This window comes from Chiroxiphia lanceolata, chromosome 3 (genome assembly GCF_009829145.1).
Source record: "Chiroxiphia lanceolata isolate bChiLan1 chromosome 3, bChiLan1.pri, whole genome shotgun sequence".
NCBI lineage: Eukaryota > Metazoa > Chordata > Aves > Passeriformes > Pipridae > Chiroxiphia > Chiroxiphia lanceolata.
The window spans coordinates 42,467,977-42,491,118 of record NC_045639.1 but is presented as its reverse complement, the minus strand read 5'-3'; the positions used below and the strand labels follow the sequence as shown (position 1 = coordinate 42,491,118).

The window sequence follows — 23,142 nt, the reverse complement described above, 5'->3', positions numbered from 1 at the left end:
GCACCCCCCTCCCGGCGGCGGGGCGCAGCGGCGGCCCAGCGGCAGCCGGCGCTGTGGTTTTAAATGGGCGGAGCGGCGACAGGCGGCGGGCTGGGCGGTGGGCGGCCCGCGTTGGCCCGCGGCGCCCATATAACCCCACCTCCCGAGCGCAGAGTGCCGCGGCAATTGGCTGGATGTGGTACTTGGAGATGTTGAGCTGGCTCCTTCCCCCCATGTCCCTGCACACACACAGGGGCGGGTGGTGCGGGCGGGAGCGGGAGGCAGGGCTCGGCGGCGGCGGCGGGGCTTCCCCGACTCGCTGCCTGCCCGCCGCCGTGCCCGAGCCGCTCCTGCTGCTGGGCTGCTGCCTGCGGCCGCAGGAGCCGACCGAGCCGGGCCGAGGGGAGCGCGGGCGGCTGCTGGCGGCGGGCGAGATGATGGCGGAGGGCGGCGGCGGGCCGGCGCGCAGGAAGGCGCTGTCTCTGCTGGAGGCGGCCCGATCCCGCTACGAGAGCCTGCAGATCTCCGACGACGTCTTCGGGGAGTCGGGCCAAGATAGCAGCGGGAACCCCTTCTACAGCACCTCGGCCGACTCCCGCTCCGCCGCCTCTTCCCAGGACGAGGAGGACGACGAGGAGGACGAGGGGCGCCCGGGGGCGCCAAGCCCGCGGGGCAGGGCGGCCCGGCGCCGCTCTCCCCGGGCGGCGGCCACCCCCGCGGAGCGGCGGCGGCAGCGGCAGGCCTGCGGCGGCAGCGCCGTCCCGGGCGGCCCCGGCCCTATGGAGGAGGAGGAGGAGGAAGCGGAGAAGGGGGGCTGGACCCGATCGCTACGAGACGTCCCACCCCCTCCCTTCAAGGATGGCAGCGGTACGAGGAGGGCAGGCTGCCGGGGCCGGGGGCGGCGAGCCTGGGCGGCCATTGGGGTGCCCGTGCGGGGTGCCCGGAGCGCGGCCCTCGCGTTCGGGTCGCGGCGCAGCCGTGGGACGGAAAGCGCCGTGGGCCCGGCTGCCGGCCTGGGCTGCTGCCCGGCCGCTGGGACGGGAGACGGCAGGTGCCTCCTGCCCGGTCCCTTCCCGGGAGCGGCCCCCCCGTCCGGCCGCTGATGCCCACGCGAGTGGGAGGGCGAGGAGAGGCCGCGTGTGCTTAGTCACAGCTGTCCCCTCCCCGGTGGGGCTGTGGTCGTGCCCCAAGCCCGGCAGCGCTGGGTCCGCCGCGAGAAGCAGACAGTATGGGGTGCCCAGGCCCCCGCCGTGGATGTGCTCCGGTGCACGGGTGGCTCCTCGTCCCCACTCTCGGGTGGGGAAAGCCGCTGGTCAAGGCGCTGCGGCTGACCTGCCCTGCGCCGTGCAGAAGGGGCTCTGGGAATGGGACTAGGATTCCCCCTGGCTGCAAGGTGTTCTCTGCAGCCGTCCCTGACCTCAACCCTTCTAGTGTGGCTTTTGGGCAGAGCGAATACCAAGAGAGTGGTGAAATGACACGGCGTGGCGTGCAGTAGCAGTTCACAGCACGGAGATCTCCGTGGACTGGCTGGTGTGGAGAGCTGCACCACTGGTTTGCCAGGAGAGCCATTATAACATATCTCTCTGCAGGCCTCGACAGCCAAGTTGACTGTGCAGTAGAGCAGCAAGGCATTGCAAAAAAACGGTTAATGGCTATGAAGAGCTGGGATGTGAAATTCAGCATTTGCATCTGAGAATAGGATGTGATGATTGCTGTCAATTGAATCGACAGTTTGCCTGGTCTAAGGTTGCTTGTCTTTGCTTTTTTTCAGTAGTTTAATTCCCTCATTTTGCTGTTGAAAATAAATGCTGAGGAGTAGTGTGCTGAAATTTGTGCAATGAGGCAGGCAGAAACCTATCTGAGGAAGCAGCTTGGGATGAGGGAGGAAGGTGGAACTAGCGCTGGAGCCCAGAGAAAGTTCAGTTGCGTTTCTGACGAATGTGCAAATAAAAGCTATCTACCTCTAGAAATAGGTAGATTTCTGTAAAATGTTTAAAAATCAACGTTAGGTACCTCTGTAAAGAACTCCTAGGTTTTATTGAAGGTTCTTATTCATAAGCTTATCTAAGATGACGTTTTGGACCATAAGCTTCATGGTGTGATGCTATTTCAGCATCAATTTTCATTTAATTTCTCTGCCTTTGATGGCTTATTTCTTCATATCATTACTTTATAGTAATATCCTTTTTAACAGAATTGGGATTACTGTTTTAATACTGGTTTGGAAAAGAATTGAGTTGGTGACCTGTTAATCTGGGAATTCATGTTTCCTTTGAAATAAAGGAGTCAGATTTATGGTTGACAGAAATAATATAGATGTTTCGTGAGGAAGGTGTATGTATATTGCTGTGAATATTTCCCCCCGGTAATAATAGATGGAGAAGAGTTTGCTGCTACCCTTTCATTCTGTTGATCGTGATGATAGGTGCTGCTTGTTCTTCATAACATGCTGATTTGGTTTGGTGGAAGTTCAGTTAGTGTCGTGATTTGATATATGTGAAACATGTACCCTTTGTGATATTTTTGTTTTTGACTACTCATATTTTAAGCTGTGGGAACTACTGCATTGCATATAACTGAGCTCTTATAATTCTAGTTTGTAGATTGACTGCTTTAAACCATGCAGATATCATCACTGGAGTCATGCTAAACATACTTGTACTGGCACCCTTGTTGCTTCATTGGACATTGTTCTGACCCAAAAGTTTGGATTCATACATCCTGAGGAAAAGATCTCCACTGAGGTGAAGACAGCTGTCCTTTGCAGTGACAGCATGTCTTTCAGTCCCTAATGGAGTACAAGCAAGAAATACGGGGTCAGACAGAACACTGACAAGTCTGTATTCTCAGTTCAAATATGCTGGATGTAAAATGCTTTCTTTCTAGGTTCTGAGATTAAAAGGAAGAGGTTTACGTGAGACTGAGATAAAAAATATTTTTGGTTAGCATCAAAACTTCAGAGTGTGGCCTTTTGGTCAAAATCTCAAGGTTTGCATAGTAGCAAGTACTTGGTATCATCTGATGCCAGAAGACAAATGCCTCCTGAGACTTCAGCCCCACTGATGCTGGAAATAAATCCTTGAATCAGAATAGGATCAAAGCTACTGTCAACCTCTGGTTTGGGAGACTGCCCCTTCATGGAAGGGACGGTGTGGGGGAAGAAAAGATTTAAGTTAGTTAATGAGAATGAGCTAAAACTCCCATGAGAAAAAATAAAGACCCACTTAGAAAACTCGTGGTCTTTTTAACTACAAGTAGAAAATACTATAACTTCTTTTTTACCTTTTGAATAAATTACTTAATACTGCCTTTCCCTTCCAAATCTCAGTGTTAAACTTATGTCTTTAAAAAGGAGGTATCTGTCCCTAGATTTAATCTTGAGCACAGACAGGCTAACTGATACTTCATCCCAAAAATATGCTAGAGACCCAGATGTGCTGGGGGCTGCTGGCAGTGTGTTAAATGGTTCAGTATGTCCTCAATCTGCAGTCAGTCACTGCGTGTATTCATGGTGACGCCTGCCTTCCTTGTGTGGCAGGTTCTGACAAACTGGGAAAGGTCTGACCTGACTTATGTGTGAGGAGATAAGTGACTGGCATTGCAATGGAACACAGTGCTGTTTGTGTCCCAGATTTTTGTTTTCTGCCCCTTCTTCAGGGATCTCCAGTTACTGTTGTTCCCGTTCCATTTAATAAAAATAGTGGGTGCTTAGACTCCATGGGGGGAAAAAAAACCAAAACAAATCAACATTAATAGCTGTAGCTGACTTCCTTTTGTTGAAATCCAAAATAGCTGTTAACTTTAACATAGAGGTTAGAACAGATGGCTTGCTGGCACTTTGTGTTATTTCAAGTTAAGCTAGTCTGCAAAATCATTCTTTTAGTTGCTGAGAAAAATCCCAACCATATTGTAGTGCCCTGATTTTTAAACTGGTAACTTGTGGCACTGTGTAGTTCTAATTAAAACAGATTGAGGAACAATTGCCTGTCACAAATATTAAAGCAGTAATGTGAGTTCTGAAGTACTGGGATATCAGTAATGGATAGGAGATCTTGGAGGCAGTTGCTGAAATGCCTTTCCTTCACAAAGAGCTCCTGGCTACAGCAAGTCACCGTGTGTGTTTGAAAGGCTGGTGGCATCCATGATCTAATGTTGGATCCAAGGTTATTGAGCTGGTTGTAGAGTGCAAAAGAATAAGAGAACAAACTGCTGCTAGGATAGGGAAAGCATAATTGAACTAGAGAGAGAGAGAGAGCAAACAACAACTATTACAAGCTAGTGTATGCCAGCAACTCAATGCAAACACTTCATTTGTGGTCGCTCCTGCCTCAGGTTTAATTGGTGTGCTCTTCCTTCAGGAGTAGGGTGGCTCTGGGTGATGCTTTCCCTTGTTAGTTCAGTAATCTGACCAGGAACTGTTTGGTAATAGATAGAGGCAGTATTGGTTCTGGTCTCTGGTTGTGGAGGGCTTAAAAGGTGCGAATATCCTGGTATTGCTGCTCCTTGATTTTCCTGATTTGTTAACTGGTGTTTTCTTCCTAGGATCCAGTGGTTCCCGAATCCATGTAGTTCAGCGACCAGAGAATTTGACCTCAGATGTAGGAGCACTTGTTTACTGTTAGGATGTTATGTTATTGTTATGCTTTAAGGTGGCAACGGTAGCAGGGAAGCCTAAGCTAAAGTTAATTTTGAAGTCCTCAAAGTTACGGACAATTAGTTCTACTGTTTCCTTCATTTTCTATGCCCTCCAAACCCTATTCTTATGCCTATACCCAAGGACAAAATGTTAAGAATGTTCCTTGTTCAAAGACCATAGCAGCTTCTCTTTGAGTTGCATTTAGAGAGTGAAAGTAGCTTTTATGGATTTCCAAAGAATTTCTCCAAAACATTAAATGTGCCATAAGTTACCACCTTTGAAGAACGTGCTCCAGTAGAACAGCATGCTCTCAGGAAGAGGTCACATAGACCATGTTTAGCAATCTTGCCATCTTGAAGAGGTTTAAGCAAATATTTAAAGTAGATTTTAGTTCAAGGGCATGGACAGGCAGATGGGAAGGCAGCATTGCAGCAGCAAGAAACCTGGAGGAAGAGGTCTTGGGTCAGGCTAGGCCATAAAAGAGGGACTACAACGTGCTACTACCTAATAGTTGTGGTGAATTGGTTCAAGTCCAGAATAGAATCTGAAGGTTTTAGTCTTACTATATTGATGTCAATATTTAAAGATTCTAGAGGAAAAAAAGTATGAAAGCTACTTAGTCACTTACGGCAGATTCTGCTTCAGAAATATCTGGGCCAAATTCTCTGTCTGTCAGTGGATAAAGTGACATAGATGTGACTTGTTCTTGCTTAATTATGTCACAAGAGAACTTAGCTACTTTTGACTTGCGTAACCATACTGGGAAAAAAGACGTATCTGTATAATCTGTTCTTACATTCTAATTACAAATTACTTATAATGACAGTATCACAATACTTCCAGGAGGATATGATAAATATGTCACAAGGATGTACATTACTACTTTGCAAAGCCTTTATAGGATGACTTAAAGGCTTGAAGTTTTGCTAAATAAGTGAATTATGCAAAGGCTTAATATTTTCTGTGTCTTACAAAACCTAGATGTGCCTTTCAGGAAGCTTTACTGACTTTAGAGCACATTTTCCTGCTCCTTCATGACTGAAGTGAACAAAGTACACGTGACAGCCTTATTGATTCTAAAATTTAGTGCAACTTAGCTGTGTTCCCTTCTTCCTTTTGCCCATACCTCTGCCATTAAACATGCATTTGGGGAATACCCAAGTGTGTAGATAAACTTCATAGAAAAAAAACCAAACCTGTTCTTCTCTGCTTTTATGAAGAGAATGTGTTTTGGTCAGTATTTGAAAGTCTGTAAGCACTGCAGATCAAGGTCTTCTCCATAGACACCATCTAGCCTTTCACAGAGAAAAAGCATATTTACTCCTAGATCTGTTACTGCATAAAATGAGTCTTTTCTTCTTGCAGCTATTGATGGGGTCATTTAAAAGAAGTAGATCAGTTCCTGCAGCCACTCATGTCCTTTTGTCGACATCCCAGAAACCGTACAGCAAACAATTTCCTTGTCTGCATACCTTTAAGTCAATCTAGAGAGCAAGTCAGCCTCTCTGCTGAGTCTAATGAGGATGCTAATAGTGGAGTTGATTTGATAACTCTATATAGACTGCTAGGTCACAGGAAGTTGTCCTGGATGCCACACACTTAAAAGAATCTGGAAACGTCTCTTAGGTGTTCTTGTTTATATAGGTGTTTTGTTTCTCTCCTGTGTTCAAGCTTCTAAAATTTTGGAGTAGATGATTTAGCAGTTTAGAAATACAAGGTACTTCCCAAAGGGAAGGTAATCATGGAAATAATTACACATCCTAACTAGAGGTCAGTGGAGTATAATCACTGAAATACCTCTTTCTTCTGAGTACTGTTAAAAATCGGGCATGTTATTAGAAAACAGAACAGGTGGACTCAAAAGGAATGCATGGCTAAGACAAGTGCATGAGAACACTACTGTTTGATGTCTCACTTCCTTGTGGCAAGGCATCCTTTTTAGGAGCTTATCCAATATCCCACTTCATATTCCTTAAAGAACAGCATGTTAATCAGTCACTGGCTCTGTTTGAAAATGAACAAACACATAGCTGAGTAGGACTTTAAAAAATTAAGCCAGAGTTCCTTGTCAAGAGATTGTGGGGAAATAGGCTTGGAAAGCTTCTGTGCTTATTTTGGCTCTCTATAAATTACTCCTGGATTACCATTGTATTTTCTGTGAAAACAACTAATATTAATGTCATGTGATAGAAAACATGCTCTTGATTCTGCTTTCTTGGATAACATGAGGGATTCACATGACCTGTATTGACAAACTATACTTGCTATTAGGAAGGACAGAGAATAAAACCAAACAACTTCTATTCAGCAAGCAATACAAAGCTGTAACTTTGTTTGCAGCTGCAAATTGGGCAAGTTGAAGAGTAGTTGATGGGGCACACTGTAAGGATGCAAAAATCATGTCAGAGGGGGATAAACAGGAGATACAGAAGCCAAGAATATCATGTACATCTGTATGGATGGGGGAATTAGCTGTGTATTGGATGGGAAGATTACTGGACTCACATAAAAGATACAGTGGGTACAAATGGAAGTGTTATTTCTAGTGAAGAAAAAGCAGAAAAAAAGACGTAAAACAGCTGCTGTTATAACTGTGATTCATTTCTGATTACATATGGCAGGGAGGTGGGTGTGTATGAAAGATTAAACTGAAGCAAAAAATGAGAATATCTTCTTCTTCTTAAGTTGCTTGCAAAATTCACTGTTGTGGAAAGTCTGATCATCTCTGCTTGTTTTGGAAAAGGTAGATGCTGGCTAACTTCCAAGTGGGTAGCACTTGTAGGTGTGCAGTCTGGGGTCAGCATGTAGCTGTGAGTGTGTAGCTATTTCCACTGATGTCGTGGTGCAGTCAGCTCCTGGATGCACCCTACTGATACAGGGCCTTGGGAAATGGTAATCATGTCAGTTCATGCCCAGAAAAACTACTTTGAAGAGGTGGTATGTATTGAAACTCATACATGTATGCATGTAGACATATAGGATCATGGAATTGTTATGGTTGGAAATGACCTTTAAAATCGTCAAGTCCAACTGTCAACCCAGTACCACCACTACATTCACCATTAAACCATGTCCTCAAGTGCCATATTCACAAGTTTTTTGAACACTTGCAGGGATGGTGACTTCACCACTTCCCTGGGCAGTCTGTTCCAATGCTTTACAACACTTTCCATGAAAAAAAATTTCCTAGTTTCTAATTTAAACCTCCCCTGGTGCAATTTGAGGTCACTTCCTCTTATCCTGTCAGTAATTACCTGGGAAAAGAGACCAATCCCCACCTGGCTACTCCCTCCTTTCAGGTAGTTGTAGAGACTGATAAGGTCCCCCTGAGCCTTCTTTTCTCTAGGCTAAACAACTCCAGCTCCCTCAGCTGCTCCTCATAAGACTTGTGCTCCAGACCCTTCACCAGCTCCATTGCCCTTTTCTGGACCCACTCCAGCACCTCAGTGTCCTTCTTGTAGTGAGGAGACTGAAACTGAACACAGGACTTGAGGTGAGGCCTCACCAGTGCTGAGTATAGAGGGACAATCACTGCTCTGGTCCTTGATGCCTGTGCTGAGGCTAAAAGAAAAAAAACTCAGGAGCAGTTAATTGAGGGTGAGATAAGGAAAGGGTTTAATTTGTGCCAAGGCATAGATGTTACAGGACGCATGCCGGCTGTGCCTGAGATGTTACATTTTATACTACTATCTGTCCAATCCCAAGCGTTTCCACCCGGTAGCCTTTGCTCTGGTCTGCCCCAGGCCTACCTCCTGGGAATTGAGTCTGGGGTGTATTTTGGGACCCCCTCTTCATCGTTCTCATCATCCTCAGAGCACTAAGGGTACACAGTCACCTAGTTCTTGACTGTGTCCTGTTGTTCAGGCCAAGATATGAACGTTCTCTAAGCAGCATAGGCCTTGCCTTGACAAAAGACTAAACGTTTCTACTGAATTCAGGGGTAGGATTGATGTGGGGAGCATGGAATGGGGTAAGAGGGTTGAGGAATGTGTAAACTACTTGTGCTGCAGGGTGAGGGAACAAGGGCTGCTGCTTCTACTTCTTATAAAACTTCTAAAGCTTACAAAATTAGAAAAATAAGAAACTAATAGGGGCTTAAGGCATCATCCTGCTGGCAACACTATTGCTTATACAAGCCAGGATGCCATTGGTCTTCTTAGCTACCTGGACACACTGCTGGATCATGTTCAGCTGCCTCAACCCACGACATTTACTCAGCGGGTCACCTTGTCACAGGAGGAGATCAGGTTGATCAAGCAGGACCTGCTTTTCATAAAGCCTTATAACTTAGAGCGTTTGGGACGGGGATCTGGTTTTAGTTGTTCTGCCCCAGTACAGGGTAAACAGATCAACTGGACTGCAGGGCAAGAGGAGGCCAGCCCTTCCCAGAGATAGGGTGGTGGTTCATAAACCTCTTGCTGTAGCAGATGAGTGAAAATGGACCACGTTTGGTTTGGAGTGAGATATTCCCAAGATGATCTTGAAAAATGCAAGATGCTCTTACATCTGTCTTGGTGGATATGTTACATTATGTATATAGATACATATGTGGATATAAATTCTTATTTAGCTTTTCAAAGGACTTGTAGCTTGCTGGACTGTATTCCTGAACAGGATCACTAAATGAGACCTTAAACTGAAGACTTTTTCTCATTTTTTGGCCATTATAGTTACTCCTTGCTTCTAAACTTGTCCTTTTACGTAGTTTTTGGTTGGTTTGAGATGAAGCAAAATAATGTTTGAAGGTTTACACTTGTGAGATCTGCATGAATTCCCTCTTGTCACTGGCTTTGAGATGAAAAGAAATTAAGCATTAAAATTTGGGATGTGTTTAAGTGATATGTAGCTATTTTCATGGGGCTAACATTGTTGCAAATAGTTTAAGTCCTTTCTTTTAAGGGTCTTTAAAGAAGGGAGGTGGCTTTAAGCATATCAAAAACCTTCCCCATTGGGAAAAGAGTGATGGGTTTTGGAGTAAATGACATCATGCTCTTTCCACTTGATGGGATTGTAGTTGATGAATAAGGAATGACCTCTCAAAAAAGGCCTTTCTGCATCTGCTTCTGTACTACTGGGTAATGACTCACACTTAAACTGACATTAGAGGTGGTCTAAAACAGCTTGTCAAACCTCTACAGCAGCCCCCTGTCATTGTGCCCTGTGGGGCGTGGGGGCTCCCTACAGGCAGGGTGCTATGGGGGCTCCCCTGGGGGGTCTGTCAGAGCAGGGCTTGGCAGCCAGGGCCCATCCTACCACCGCAGCAGGACAATTGCAGCCAAGGGCACTGAGGCATCCCCAAGCACTGGGCGCCTCCCTGGGGACAGGCCGAGGCTGGGTCAGGATGTGAGCGGGGGTAGGCCTGGCTTGGCAGGGCCCATGGCTGCGCAGGGCTGTGCCAAACTGCAGCCTGGCCCTCATGGGGTGGGGGCTGATGCCCTACAGGGCTGACATGGGGACCTGGGCCAGGAGGGCCAGGTAGGGCCAGTCAGGCATGGTGGTGACCCTGGGGCACTGGTAGCAGCTCCTTGAAACAAACTCCTTGGCAAAAGTCATTACTTTCTATAATGTCTTTTCCACAAAAAAGATGTTCAGAAGGAATTTGTCAGTGCTCAGTTGGGCTGTCCTTCTAACCCCCTTCCCAATGGCTCTGGGTTCTCTGTGCTCTGTCTGTACAGCTCAGGCTGTTGGTAGCCAGCCATTCCCTCAACTGTGGAGAGCCTGGCTGGTTCCACAGGGTGACTGGGAGATAGTACAGTCTTTCTGTTTCATAAGTGCCCTGCAAGCTCCTTTTGGTTGAAATTACCTTTGGTGTTTATTTCTCATGTAGGAAACAAAGTACCAGCTTGTGGTGGTTTTGGTGCGCGAAGCAGTTGTGCAAAATTAGGAGCTTGCTGAGCCTTGCGGAGGCCCACCCTGGTCACTGCATTCCATGACAGACTTACTGCCTTGTTTTCTGTGCTGAATTCTTGAGGCAGGAATCATCTCTGCAGTACCAGCTCCAAGTTTCACACTGTGCTTTGTGTTACACTACAAACATTGCAGAGATTAAAACATATAGTTGGGAGGAGCAGGCAGATGCAGAAACCTCTGATTGAATAAATACCCTGTCAGGTATTCTCACTAAAATTGTCATAATGGCAAATGCCTGTTTGTCTCCATTTGAATTGGGTATGTCTGGCCTAGCATCTCCAAAAATGTGTCTCATAAGAATCTGGCAAAAGCTTAAATGTTCTGATGGAAGAATTTTTATTTTTGTTTGAGAATTTGAAAGTTCCTTCCTGAATGAAGCTGGGGTTATTGAATTTGTTTATTAATTGTTTTGATAGCATGAAGTTGGAAGTGACTCCATGTACACAGGAGAACAAGCTGGGAATTTCCAAGGTTCTTCATAGCCTGGAATAACCTGGTGTGGGGGGCATGAGGGCATGGTACAAGAGGGAAATGCTTAGTGTGAAGGCAGCAGTGACTAACAGCAGAAATGGAAAATGAAGGAGAAGAACTGTCTAGGAGAAAAAAGGACTGGATGTTGAAGCTGAACACCAGACAAGTGTGACTCAGTGTCATGTTGTGAAAAGGTGAACATCCTCCCCAGCTATTTAAACAGAGTGTACAAGACTTGAAATGAGTCTGGTTTGCCATTTAGGAGAGAGAGTGTGGGTCACCAGCCCAGGTGAGAAGCACACAGTTAACTGTGAAGAGAAAGGACTGAGAAGCAGAAACTCTACTAACCTGGCCACCTTTTAGTATTCAGGTTTTAAGCTAAGGGACTGTATGGATAAGTAAGGGCTATTATAGGAAAGGGAATTATCTACCTTACCTGCTCTGAAAACTGAATATAAGGAATAATGGGTATAAATTGATAGATAATTAAATCAGACATGATAGAAACTGTAAGACAGTGCAGGGCTGCAGAAGATGAAATGTGTCACTGAAAACCTAAGAACAAATGTCATTAACCTTTTGTATCTGTTGTAATAGGCTGACTCCAGTATGTGTGCTGAATGGGGATAGAGGCCTTGGACTGAAGGACTTCCTGAGGTCCCCTCTAGCATTCTTTTCCTTTGTTTTAGATTGGTTAAGATAAATGCAAACACTAGGGAAGCTGCTTTAGTGACAAGTTGTATGTTGGAATGTTGTAGCTTATGAGAAAGAGCTGTGTGCTTGCAAAAGGCCACCTGATCTGTTAAGATGAACCTACCTCCTTCGCTTTGCCCAGGTAAGGTGGTCCAGGCACACATGATGGTTACTTAGGGTATTGTTCCCATCCTCACTTCTATGGTATTAAGTTGTGTGTTTATTAACCTTATATCTCTACTCAAAAGACCTATTCTGAGGCTCCTTCTTTATGTTAAAAGCAGTAATCTTCTTATGATAGGGGTGCCTGATATGACACTATCCATATTTAGGAGATCAGTAATGCTACACTCTGGAAGCAGTTACTGTATCATCCACTGGGGTCTAGGTTTGTACATGTCTTTCTTTATGACACTTTTTTGAGATATAAAGAGCTTCCTTGCAGCTGAATCCCAACACAAACCTCTGTAGACCATGAGAATGGATGCATGAAGGAAGACAAGCGCAGGTCTGGAAAAGGCCCAGCTAAATCCTAGTCCAGATGCCTGCAATAACTGATGACCATGTAAGTGATGTCTTACTGAGAAAGGACAACAGAATGTCTACTCCATATTCATGTGTCTTCAGTTCATGGGCTGGGTATCAGAAGGTTGTTTCTTCACTTCTTTGTGAGCATTACAAAATTATTTCATCTTCAAAGACTACTATTGGCACTTAGGTCTTCTTTTTTTCCCTGATATTTACCTCAAATAGATTTAAAGACATTTGATTTTTGGTTTTTATTGTGGATTTTTTTTAGCTTTCTCTTTGTTTTTGTCTCTTTTTTTTTTCTTCTCCCCCTCCTAGGCTAAAAATAAGAGAGTAACAGATTTCTTCACAATCTTTCCTTGCAAGAATACACCCCTACTTCTTCTAGTAGTAGTTCTCTGTCTTTTCCAGTGTAGGATCAACTCTGTGTTGACAAATTGCACAGGTTTCTAAGTAAGGTTTTATGGTTCCTTGTTCAAAGGTACTAATATGTCACTATCTCTACAAAAGATAACTACTAACCTACTTAATGCTACTTAGAAAAACACTGTTTTAGAAGTCAATTGTGTATCACTGCTGCAGAATAAGAGATTGTGTCTGATTTGAGCAGATAATTAGAGAAAAAACTTTCAATACTGGTTTGTAAGATTTATTTTGGCCAACAAATCCAAATACTACCTAGTAGGATGATCAGCCTAGTATTCTTTGTTTGTGTTTTGAGCATATACTTGGTTCTAGTTCCATGTCCTGGTAAAAAAGGAAATAAAATCTCTCCCAAAGTCACCTACCTTTAGCCAGATAACTCCTTTAGCAGTCAAGGACCTGGATAAACAGGAGACATTAATACTCTTACTCATCCCTGCTGCTGCCAATTAACAAGTATCTAGCTAGAACAGATAAATTCAGCTTTGCTGTAAGTCATATCTCAGAAGCTTTCCCACTAAAAATGATTTTAAGGTGACCTGTGTATGATACAAATACTGTGCATTTGTTTTGATGTCCTTGATTAGTCTTCCCTCCAAAATCTACTCAGTCTTTGAGAAATATTGGGATCAGAGTAGCAAGTTAAAGTTACCAAGCTCTTATTTCTCTTCAAAAGTTTTTGTTTTCACAGCTTAACATGTTACCTTGAACATGGATTCTTTTATGTTCTTAATATGGGGCTCCAAGTATTTGAAAAACAAAAATATATACTAAACTCCAAAGATTTGAATTTTTTTATGTCCTTGTCTGTGATACAGGTATTGCAGCTTCTGATGTCCTGTCTGCAGACTCATGAAACTTAGTCTCTTATGAACCTCAGTATTTGCTTTCAGAATGAAGCCAAAATCCTTGCCCTAACAGCTGAAACACACCTAGGTCATCATGAATCTCTCTGTCATGAAAATTACTCTGGCTTCACTTCCTCGTTATTCCCCTTCATCTCCCTTTTATTTGGTTAAAGAGCATTTTCGATCTTTGTGTACAAGGCATGGCTGTTTCTGGTTAAGAGGGGTGTGAGTGCAGCCAGAAGTACCTAAACCTACAATCCCACTTAGACCTGGGTAAATTCAAAACACATTGAACTATGTCAAGTGCAAATAGTAGTGCAAGCACCTACCTGCTTTCTGGGACAGATGGTGAATGTAAAATATTCAGCTATGGATATTTTTGAATTGGTACTGTCAAAGTGGGTACTGAATATGAAATGGTTCTAGAAATACAAAATGGACTTGACACTGTTAATGCTGTTGTTGAGATTGTACCCGTTTTTAAATTTCTTTCTTTTTTTTTTTGCTGAATGAAAATAAACTAAGTGACCATTAGTTTCTTTAAAAGGAGTCATTTCTATTGTATGCTGAAACAGAAATATTTGATAGCATTGTATGGGCAGATATTGTAGTAGAGTGAGAGAGATGTTAAAATAAAAACTATGCCTTTTCTTCAAGTCTTTTGCTGAAAGGTTGACTCGGAAGGGGTCTGAGTATTGACCTGGAGCAGCTTGACATCGAGCAGTGCACTGCCAATTGTTCTAATGCCAGCTTTCTTCCTAAAATAAAAGGGAGATGGGATTCTTTCTTTTTAAGCTGAAATGGGCAGCTAAAGGGAGAATCCCTAAGCACAATACTTTAATCAGAGAAGGAGCAAGAAATAAGTGTAACAAAAGCTGTTCAAAACTTTACTTCCAAGCTTTTGGTTTCTACTGAATCCTTTTAATCTGTACGATAACCTCTTTCTAACCTGTTCTTCTCTGCTACAGCATTTAGTTTCTCTAATTGTATTTTGCTTCCTAGAATTCTCTGCTGTCATAAAAATGAACATTTCTCTTATATCTTAATACAGATTCTACCAATACTTCACATTTTAACATCATGTTCTCAGTCATTATGAAACTTCCTTTCTTTTATTCTTCTGGAATTTTACTCCTGTTAAAATTGCAGCCAGTCAGGAGCAGGGATCCATCAAATTTTGCTGCTTAGTAAGCCAAGCTTTTTACAATTTTGATCTGCCCCACATGTCCAGGAGAAGATAAAGGTCTTCCAGATTTTAAGTTCTCACCTAGCTTATGCAAAACTAACTGTTAGGGGTGACAGCCTTTTGAACTACCCTTGCTGAAAGATGGCTTGCTTGAGTTCAGTCCTTATTAGATAGCACATTTGTAGTGAGAAGAGCCTGTAGGCTCCAATGGCATTTCCTGTGATGAAAAAGCTAGTTGGTGTTGAAAAGCAAGATCATGTGAAACTAGACTCTACCTGTTCTTTCCTTCATAGTGTCACATAAAGATGACATCTGGTACTTCTAATATACCAGAATTATGGCTGGATGCCCCTGACCACACTGTTCACACTCTCCTGCTACAGCTGATGTTCCAGATCTGCTTTTGTGGGAGATACAATATGTGAACAACTGTCACACCCACTACAACATCAAACTTATCTCTGAAAAGCTGGAAGGAATGCAACATGCAGCCCAACAAAATTTGAGTTCAGTTCTAAAAGTGGTGTTTATCTATGGGTTTGGTTATCCCATGATTATTCAATTTTCTTTTTGCATGAAGATTGCACTTCATGGGTGTCAGCTACCCCTGCATAGTTTTTTGAGTTAGCATTTTGTTGGGTCCAAGATGTAAATGCATCTATGCTCCTGCTGCCTAATAGAAGAGACCAGTGGAAGTTTAGAGGCCAATGCACTGAGTAATGGGCCCAATTCTTTATAGCAAGCATTTAAGGGATATTCTCCCTTCTCCCTCACTTTTATACATGGGAGTGGAGATTGGGTTTCCTGTGTCTGGTTCTTCCCTTGCTTTGCTCAGTGTACCCCGGAGTCCCTTATTCCCCATACATTGGTTCTAGAGTCAGGGGGAAGTGGACAAAACCAAGTGATAACATTTATAAAGAAAACAAAGATGTTATATTTGTTTAAGCAGTTTTGGTGTGGCTGTTGTTTTTCTTCTCTTTTGAGACTAGCTGAACTACCTGTTCTGCATACTAACGGAGCTTGAATGCTTCCTAAAGAAAGGAGACAACACACAGATACATTTTAAGTTTTGCTTAAAACATCCATTGTAAGTTGCCTTGTCTATTATTTAGAAGAGGGAGGAGAAAGCAAGCAAGCTTTTAAACTGAAGTAAAAAAAAAAAGTTTTTTTCTAAGCAGAGTCTTTAAGCACATCTTCTGCTATGTCTTCAAGGACTCTCTACTGTACTTGTCACTACCCATTCTTTTGCAGTCTGTTTTCTGGGTTTTTTTACAGGCTGCATCACTTGGCATTATAATACTTATGTCACTAAGTCATTTCTTTGGAGCAACCCTTGGCCAGAAGTATGCTTAATCTCACTTTAAAAATTTGCACTTCAGTGTAGGGTTGCACTGATACCTAAGAATAATTTGATCATTGTAGTTTAAGGTTAAATATCTACCTCAGATGCTTTCTGCTGGGCTGGAGCTGAAAAGACCCTAGAAGAGATTACTGTTGTCAATTAACTCCCAAACTGTAGCCTCAGAAATTTCTTAGAAGAGATCCTTTTTGATGTTTATTGAAAGTACAACTTGTTTGCTTTACATCCTTATAACAGTAGAAAGTTTGGTATCAGGTCTGAGTGGTAGAAACTAACATTAAGTCCCATGATCAAAAGGAGAAATCCATGTTTCCTGAAGAACACGAGTTTCAATTTGCTTGCCAAAGTTTGCGAAGAGTGGCCATGATCTATGGAGTGGTAGTTGGAAGGCCCAGAATAGGGACAAGAGGACTGCAGGATAAGCTACAGAGCATTTTTGTAGTGAAAAGACATTCCCCTCTTTTTCTACCGCTACGCATATTGCAGCCTCAGTTTTGCTTTTAAGATTAATAATTTGCATGGCTGACTGCAAAATGAGTTTGTGCTCTGGAAACCTGTTTCCACTAGAGAAAAACACAAGGCTGTTACACGTCCTTTTGATTTGTGAGTGATGCAAATTAAAAAGGTGAATATTGAGGGACGTGAATATAGAACATTATTCTTTGAACCCAGACAAGCGTATGAGCATGTGCTTAAATAAATGCATTTGTGGTACTATTTTAGGGATAGAGTATAGTGACATGAAAACTGTTATACTAACGCAGAAGTACTTCTGACTGATAACACCACTCCCCTGTTCTTACAAGAAGTCAGTTTTCTAGTGGGACAAAGGGAAATGACTCCTTTTTGTACTGGTATAAAACCTACACTACATCAGCTGAAGCTTATAGGATTTGAGTGCACACTCAGCTCTCTGCTAAAGAGAGGGTGAACTGTATCTGCTAAGATGCTTTAGTCCTGAGTGCATTTACTGAAGAACTCCAGAGCAGTGTTCTCCAAACATTTTTGATCATTCACCCCTATTAGCAGAAGTTTTTTCATCAGGTACCCCGAATCTATGTATATTTATTTATTTCTAGATTATATACATGCACTACTGTACTATTATACTATGTGCATTATAAAGCATACACAAAAATAGAAATTAAACTGAGATGAGATAAAGTTGAAGTAAACACAATGTAATTTATTTATTTTGTATTTGTTAACAATACAAAAAAATACTTTCTTTCAGCACCCCAGTAGATTGTCTTGTGCAGCACCCCATGTTGGAAACCACTGTGCTAGAGCCTATGAAAGGATCTTGATACAAAGCTCATGCCCAAGCAGACAGTACCTGGCAAGCAGGACTGTGGTCATTTGTGTCCTACTCTGGCAAACTGCTTCAGTCCAGATTCAGAAAGATAATTTCTGTAAAGTGGCTTGAATCTCTCTGCCAGGGGTACTACTAGACCCAGATGTAGCTGTGATGAAAAGCAGTATGTTCACCTGCTTTCTCTGTCTTCTCTCTCCTTCCCAGATAAATAAGATTCTAGCTTGCCTAGCAGGCTTGGGGTTTTGATCACACAAGGTTATAAAAACTCCAGGCCCAGCTTTGCTAATAATCTGAAGGCTTTTTTATTTCCTGCTAAAACATCAGTGGGGGTTATAACATTTCAGACTTAGTAGTCTGGCCCTTAAGGGAGGAATGTAATAAGTTCTTCATGTGGAAGGTAGAATTCACCTATTCAGAACCATTCACAATAAGCAGGAAAGGAGCTGCATCAGATGATAGAAGAAACTGATGCGGTTCAATGAGATGCAGCAGGTCTCTTTTCTTAATTTTAGTTTTTGAGGCATTCAACATAAATAAAGAGTGAATTTGATAATAAAATAAAATTAAAAGAATAAAATGTTTAAATGAGAGCTTTGTGAACATAGCAACAAGTGGCCAAGGAACTGGAAGGGCCATGTAAAGGAGCAAATCTGTCTAAAACCAACTTCAGCAGTTAGGTCCAGAAGGCTTAGGAAGCGGGAGGCTCCCTGTGGAGATGTATATTCTTCTTCTGTATTTGCCTTACTGTTTCTGCATTCAGAGCCAAGAGAGCAATGAGAGACTTAGCAATGAAAACTTGAGGTTCTTGGATACTCCTTTCCCTGGGGGATTCCATATTCAAAAAGTGCTTAAAAAACCTAGAAAATGAAAGAAGGTTTGGAAACAGGTGCAGTGCAGTTATATTGACTGGAGCAGCAGCATACGCTGATCTCTCCCAGAAAGCAGGTTGACACCAGGGCTTCTGATGGATGGACACTGGCTAAGGCCTTGTCTTAGTGAGGGCATGAAAGGAGTTCTCAACTTTCTATGAAACACAGTGGTAAAGAGACAGAGATGCTTGGATATCAGTAGCAATAAAAGGAAAAAAAATTTGCCGTGTGAGAACAGTGACTTGCTTAAATAACCTTCAATTGTTACATAAGTGGAGGCTGTGAGACATCTGGAGAATTGAGTTTTCCTTGTAGAAAATGTTGTGGTACTGGATAAACACTGATGTGCTCCACACAGATATTGGGCATTTCCTTGCCAGCAGAAACTGGCCAAAGCAAGGAGGAGACTTGCAAGAGCAGCTCTATGTGAATTGTTTCCCATCTTCTGTGTAATTAAATTGATTTTGGTGGCCTGGCCGTCTGAGCTATATAGAAGATTACATTTCTGCCTTTGATCACTTACAGAAGTATGTATGTCATCTTACTGGTGTTTTGGTTTTAAGCCTATAGATTTGAATCCGTGCTTTAAGGTTTTAAGTGTTTTCATTATGTTGAGGATGACTGAAGAGAGTGTAGATGTGGCATGCTCATACCTGTGGATTGTAGGAATTGAGGCAGGGAATACAAATTTCAACACTTTCACATAACGTTACACTGTCTTCAAAATGAGAGAAGAGCAGCAGACCTCCTTCCCCAGTAGTTATGACGTTTGATCTGTGCTTACCTACTAGTTAGGTATTCCTTGACAGAAAGAGTTTAATGGAAAAATGGTTTATGAAAGTATGACTGTAGATGCCAATACTTTGTTAATTCACACAGGTCAGTGCTTGGGAGCAAGGGGGAGAAGTGAAACAGGAACCAGAAGAGGGTTGGGACATCTAATCTTTCCTTTTGAACAGCCATAGGCTGGTCAGGCACAGGTGTGGATCTTTATTCTGTGACTTAAAACTGAATATCATACAGATGGACACACTGCTAACCAATGCTGGCCCACCTGTGCTATCTGACAGCTATTCCTTGTCTCAGAACATGTGACCTTAGAAACAGCAGTTGTAGACTTGAAAAATTCATACTAACATAAACCTCATCTCATTACTTCAGTGAAATGCCAATGGAATGGGAAACTTTGAGGTATGACAGTGTCTCAAAAATGCAGGAGGAAGGGGGGAGAAAGCAGCAGAGAAGTGGAGCTGGGTGAAGGTCAGAGTCAGATAACAGCAAGCAGCTGTGAAGGCTGAGAATGTGCAGAATGGTGCAAAGGAGAGCAGGGCATAGGTTCCAGTACCAGCCTGAGACATGATAAGCCAGAAAACCAGATGATATGATTAACCAGAGGGATTAGAGCATATCAGTCACAAACTGAAACATTTATGGAGGCTCACTTCCAGTTCCTGAACTCAGGAAATATTTTCTATATCTTGATGGGCAGGCAGTTTGGAAGGGAGGCACCACTTCTGTCTGAGTGACAGTCAAAATTCACAGCCCTTATTTAAATGAAAACTTTTCCGGTTACTTGTCACTGAGTAAATACACTCACACTCCATCATATCATGAATTCATAAGCCACCCTGATACGAAAACAGCAGCTTACATCTTTTCACTTTTTAGAAAATCAATCTTTAAGTAGATAAGAGCATGCAGGGCAGGACATGGGGCCAGGATTTACAGAGCAAAAAACATACTGTAAACTTCCTTATTGCTATGTTAGTAAAACTTTACCTTAAACATGCATTTGACTCTGCATGTCTGTGTCGCTGTCTATGGCCTCTGATTGTCATTGGCTTTTGTTCCAGGTAGATAATTTTCAAACTGTGGAGGATCTAGCTCTGGTATAGTCATCCAAAAATCTGTTCTGAACCCTACTGTGAAGACTGTGTGCTTTCTTCTGTAAGAGAAATACTATAGCTAGGAAATATGAAGCCCCAGTCACTGAGGTCTCAAGCTATAAATATCCTAATCTGTGGTTACAGAGTGGGAAGCTATTATTTCTGTTGTGATAATGCCCAGAAGCCTCTGTAGGAATCCTTAATGTGAGGTGCTTGGCACTTTGCAAACAGAAGGACACCCTTTGCAGTAGTTATTCCCATGTTACTAATTTAAATTTACCTTGCAGGTGCATGCTTTATAATTATATTTGCAGATTCAAAGAACTGATGTTTGTTTCTGTTTTATATATAGCAGAAATATTTATTGGCTTTGTCTTCCACTCCACTACTTAATATGACCCAGATTTCATCACCAACAACCATTTTTTAATTTTTTTTTTAATGTCAGCACACTGTGAAGTTCTTTGAAAATCTCTGCTGTATGAAATGTCTGTTGCTGCTAGGTCCAAGATGAGAAATAGAAGCTACTTTCTCCTTTTATAAACTGAAGTATGTTCTTACAGCAATTAATTCTTATGAAATGTTTCAGCTTTTATTGTTTCACATGTTGACAACCCCCAAGAAGCCTGGACAAGATGACCTCCAAGTATAGCTGTGATCTGGGTTTCTGGATGACTACCAGTAAGCAATACCAGTCTGGTGACCTCAAATCTTTTACCTACCTAATCTCAGCGTACAGCCTACTAACACTGTGTTTGAAGAGGTAGACTTTGGCTCCAGAGTAACAAAGTATCTTGCCTGTAAGGCCTTGGGGGAAGGCATACAATGCTTTTCTTTGCAAACCTAGTTCCATGGCCTGGTTCCAGTTCCACTTGCACCCCGGGCAGCTGTATGGCGTGGTGTGGGCCGTGGTGGGAGCTGGCTGCTGGTGTGAAGCAGTTCTGCAGGCTGCACATAGCAGCTGGGCAGAGGGTGCAGGAGCGGTGCTGTGTTGCTGAAGGACTGCTGAGGATGAGTGGTGCTGTGCCACTGAGGATCCTGCTCTGACTTCATGCACTGTTTAGCTCTGAGTTGTGCTTCTGGCTCGCTCTCTGCAGATACAACTCCCTGAAAGCCTTCCCTGGGGGTGCAGTGACTTGTAAACTTGTTGGTGTCACCCCGAAGTTAACACAGGCAGTACAAGTAATAAATCCATCTCTTTCACAGGTGACTGCCTTTTTTCTTCAGTCTTCGTTGTTGAAGAAACACACTGATTTCTTAAAACTGATGAAGTGTAGATTTATAAGACTTATTAGGCACCCTAAGTTGGAGTGCTGTGGAGTGTGCCATGTGTCTCGCATGTGGTAAGAGGATTAGGGATGTTGATGTACACAGTATATAGACGTCATTTATTGAACTTTCTGGCTGCTTGCCTATTTTGACCTGAGATGTTCAGACAGCCTGTAACACTGGTCACTTCTAAGGGCAGGCAGAAAAAGAATGGAAAAAGGCAGTCTAACAACAGGGGCGGGAGTAAAAGTACAAAAATAAAACAGAAAGTACACAAAGTGATACCATGCATGTGTAAAGGAGCCCTGACTCTAGCAAGGATTGCACATGTGACCTCCACTTGCACCTTGTGTGTCCTAAGAAAATATTTAAACGTTCATCTGCCCCTAAGCCTAATGCACCAGCAGAGAGATGTGGCTTGTAATTTCTTGTTCTAAGGTTTTTGAGGGTGTTGGGGAAGAACATGGAGGATATAAAGTGAGGAAATTACAAGTTTAAAAGCAGGTGTGTAAATGCAGATGCATTTTGGAGTGACAAGAGCTCCTTTACCTCCTAGTCTGGGGTGATAGCAGCAGAGAAACCTTGTCTTACTGGTCAGTTCATGAATCATAGAATCAATTAGGTTGGAAAAGACCTTTGAGGTCCTTGAGTCCAACCTATGAACACCACTAGGCCAACTGGACCATGGCACTAAGTGCCACATCCAGTCTATCTTTAAACACCTCTGGGGATGGTGACTTTTCCACCTCCCTGGGCAGTCCATTCCAATGTTTAATCCCTTCTGTGAAGAAATTCTTCCTAATGTCCACCTAAACCTCCTCTGGCACAGCTTAAGGCTATGTGCTCTTATCCTATTGCTGGTTTTCTGTGAGAAGATGCTGACCCCCACCTGGCTACAACCTCCTTCCAGGGAGTTGTAGCTGAGCCTCATTTGCTCCAGGCTAGCTCATCTAGATGAAGCTCACTTAGAAATGCGTGTGCACACTTTCCTACAGAGAGTAGTAAAATTTGTGGGAGGCTGGTACAACCCAAAAGAAGCAGGTTTGAAAAAGAGCCTGAATATTATTCCCATGCAGCTCCTGTTATCCATCTCCTTGGCAGATTCTAGGTTTTGAGCTCTTCTAGCAGGGCAGCAGCAAGAGCACCCTGCTCATCACCCTATCCTAGGTGGGTGCAGCAGTACATGCTTAGTTCTGTTCATGGGAAGTAGCATCAAACACTTTGGGAACTATGTGCTTACCCTGACAACTACTCTCTATCTTCTCCAGGAAGAGCCTGTTGCTACTGGGAAGTAATTGCAGAGATTAGTACTGTAGCTATCTTAGCTCAGTTGGGATGGAAATGAATTGTTAGGAGGTTCTGTACTGAAATCAATGTTCTTGCATGATAAGGTTGTCTCTAATGCTTTTCTAAACTATCTGGATTTGTTGGTTGATTTTTTTTTAAATAATCAATTTTTGAGCAAAGCAGAAAAACATTTCCTCATGAGATTTGCTCAAAGCCAGGAAGTTTCAGTGGCATGTGTGTGTGTTGCATGTAAATGCAGGCGCTGATGTGAAGGCTTTCAGCATCTCATTAGTTGGGTCATTTGCTTATTGACTTTTATTTACAAAAGATAAATGAAATGTTCTGATTATTTGCTTGGAATACATACTAGGCTATTTTCCCTCCTTCAAACACAAAAGCCCTACCTTTTAAGACAGGGTCCTGACATCAAATATTGCTGATGCTTATACAGGTGGATTTTTATTTTAAATTTCTGGAAAGGA

The 23,142-nt window shown here is 42.9% G+C and overlaps 1 protein-coding gene across 1 annotated transcript in view; it reads left to right on the top strand.

The window, feature by feature from the left end:
* Nucleotides 1-267: 267 nt before the first annotated feature.
* PGBD5 (piggyBac transposable element derived 5) overlaps nt 268-23,142 on the top strand; it is a 73,188-nt gene continuing 50,313 nt past the window's right edge. The window contains exon 1 of the mRNA XM_032681665.1: nt 268-846. Coding sequence (XP_032537556.1) covers nt 414-846 — 433 coding nt within the window. The 5' untranslated portion in view covers nt 268-413. The remainder of the gene's footprint in view (nt 847-23,142) is intronic.